The 558-nt window shown below is 66.8% G+C and overlaps 1 protein-coding gene across 1 annotated transcript in view; it reads right to left on the reverse strand.

The window, feature by feature from the left end:
* Mcub (mitochondrial calcium uniporter dominant negative subunit beta) overlaps nucleotides 1–558 on the reverse strand; it is a 68733-nt gene extending 68175 nt beyond the window's left edge. The window contains exons 1-2 of the mRNA XM_010641523.3: nucleotides 512–558; nucleotides 197–435 (exon numbers count right to left, since the gene is read on the reverse strand). Coding sequence (XP_010639825.1) covers nucleotides 197–313 — 117 coding nt within the window. The 5' untranslated portion in view covers nucleotides 314–435; nucleotides 512–558. The remainder of the gene's footprint in view (nucleotides 1–196; nucleotides 436–511) is intronic.

Raw genomic sequence — 558 nt, forward strand, 5'->3', positions numbered from 1 at the left:
CGCGTGGGGCCCACCCCCGAGAGGGAAGGCCGAGACAGGAAGGTCTCCGCAGGCCAGGGCCGGCTGGCCTGGTTCCCACACGGCGCGGCCACAGGTGCGCAGGTGCCCGGCCCTGCTCCAGGGAACCCTGTCCCGAAGAAGAACCTGAACAAGCTTTCGCCCTGCTCGGTTCCAGCAGGACGGAGCTACGACTCGCCTGCACAGTTAATTTCGGTTCCAGGGCGGCGGCGTCCGCGAGCGGGCCGGACAAGCGACGGGTGGCGCTCTGGTGGGCACTGGGGACTGAGCCCAGACTCTTCACGCTGGGCCACATTGGGCCTTTCCTGCTGCTCGCGTCGCTGAAGTACGCGTTGCAGTTGCGCGAGCGGCATGGGTTAAGGAAGCGGAGTTGGCAGACGTGGGACAAGGGGGGTGAATCCTCAGCGCGAGCCCGGCCTGGGGAAAGCAAAGGAAAGGGCTGGGCTCCTGGAGGCTGAAACTGTCGGGGAGGCCCGTGCCCTACAACCCGCACCTGCCTTTGGCTGCCCGCTCTGTGGGCGGGAGAACAAACTCCTCTCT

The sequence above is a fragment of the Fukomys damarensis genome, unplaced genomic scaffold, assembly GCF_012274545.1.
Source record: "Fukomys damarensis isolate Sample0158 unplaced genomic scaffold, DMR_v1.0_HiC HiC_scaffold_25, whole genome shotgun sequence".
Lineage (NCBI taxonomy): Eukaryota > Metazoa > Chordata > Mammalia > Rodentia > Bathyergidae > Fukomys > Fukomys damarensis.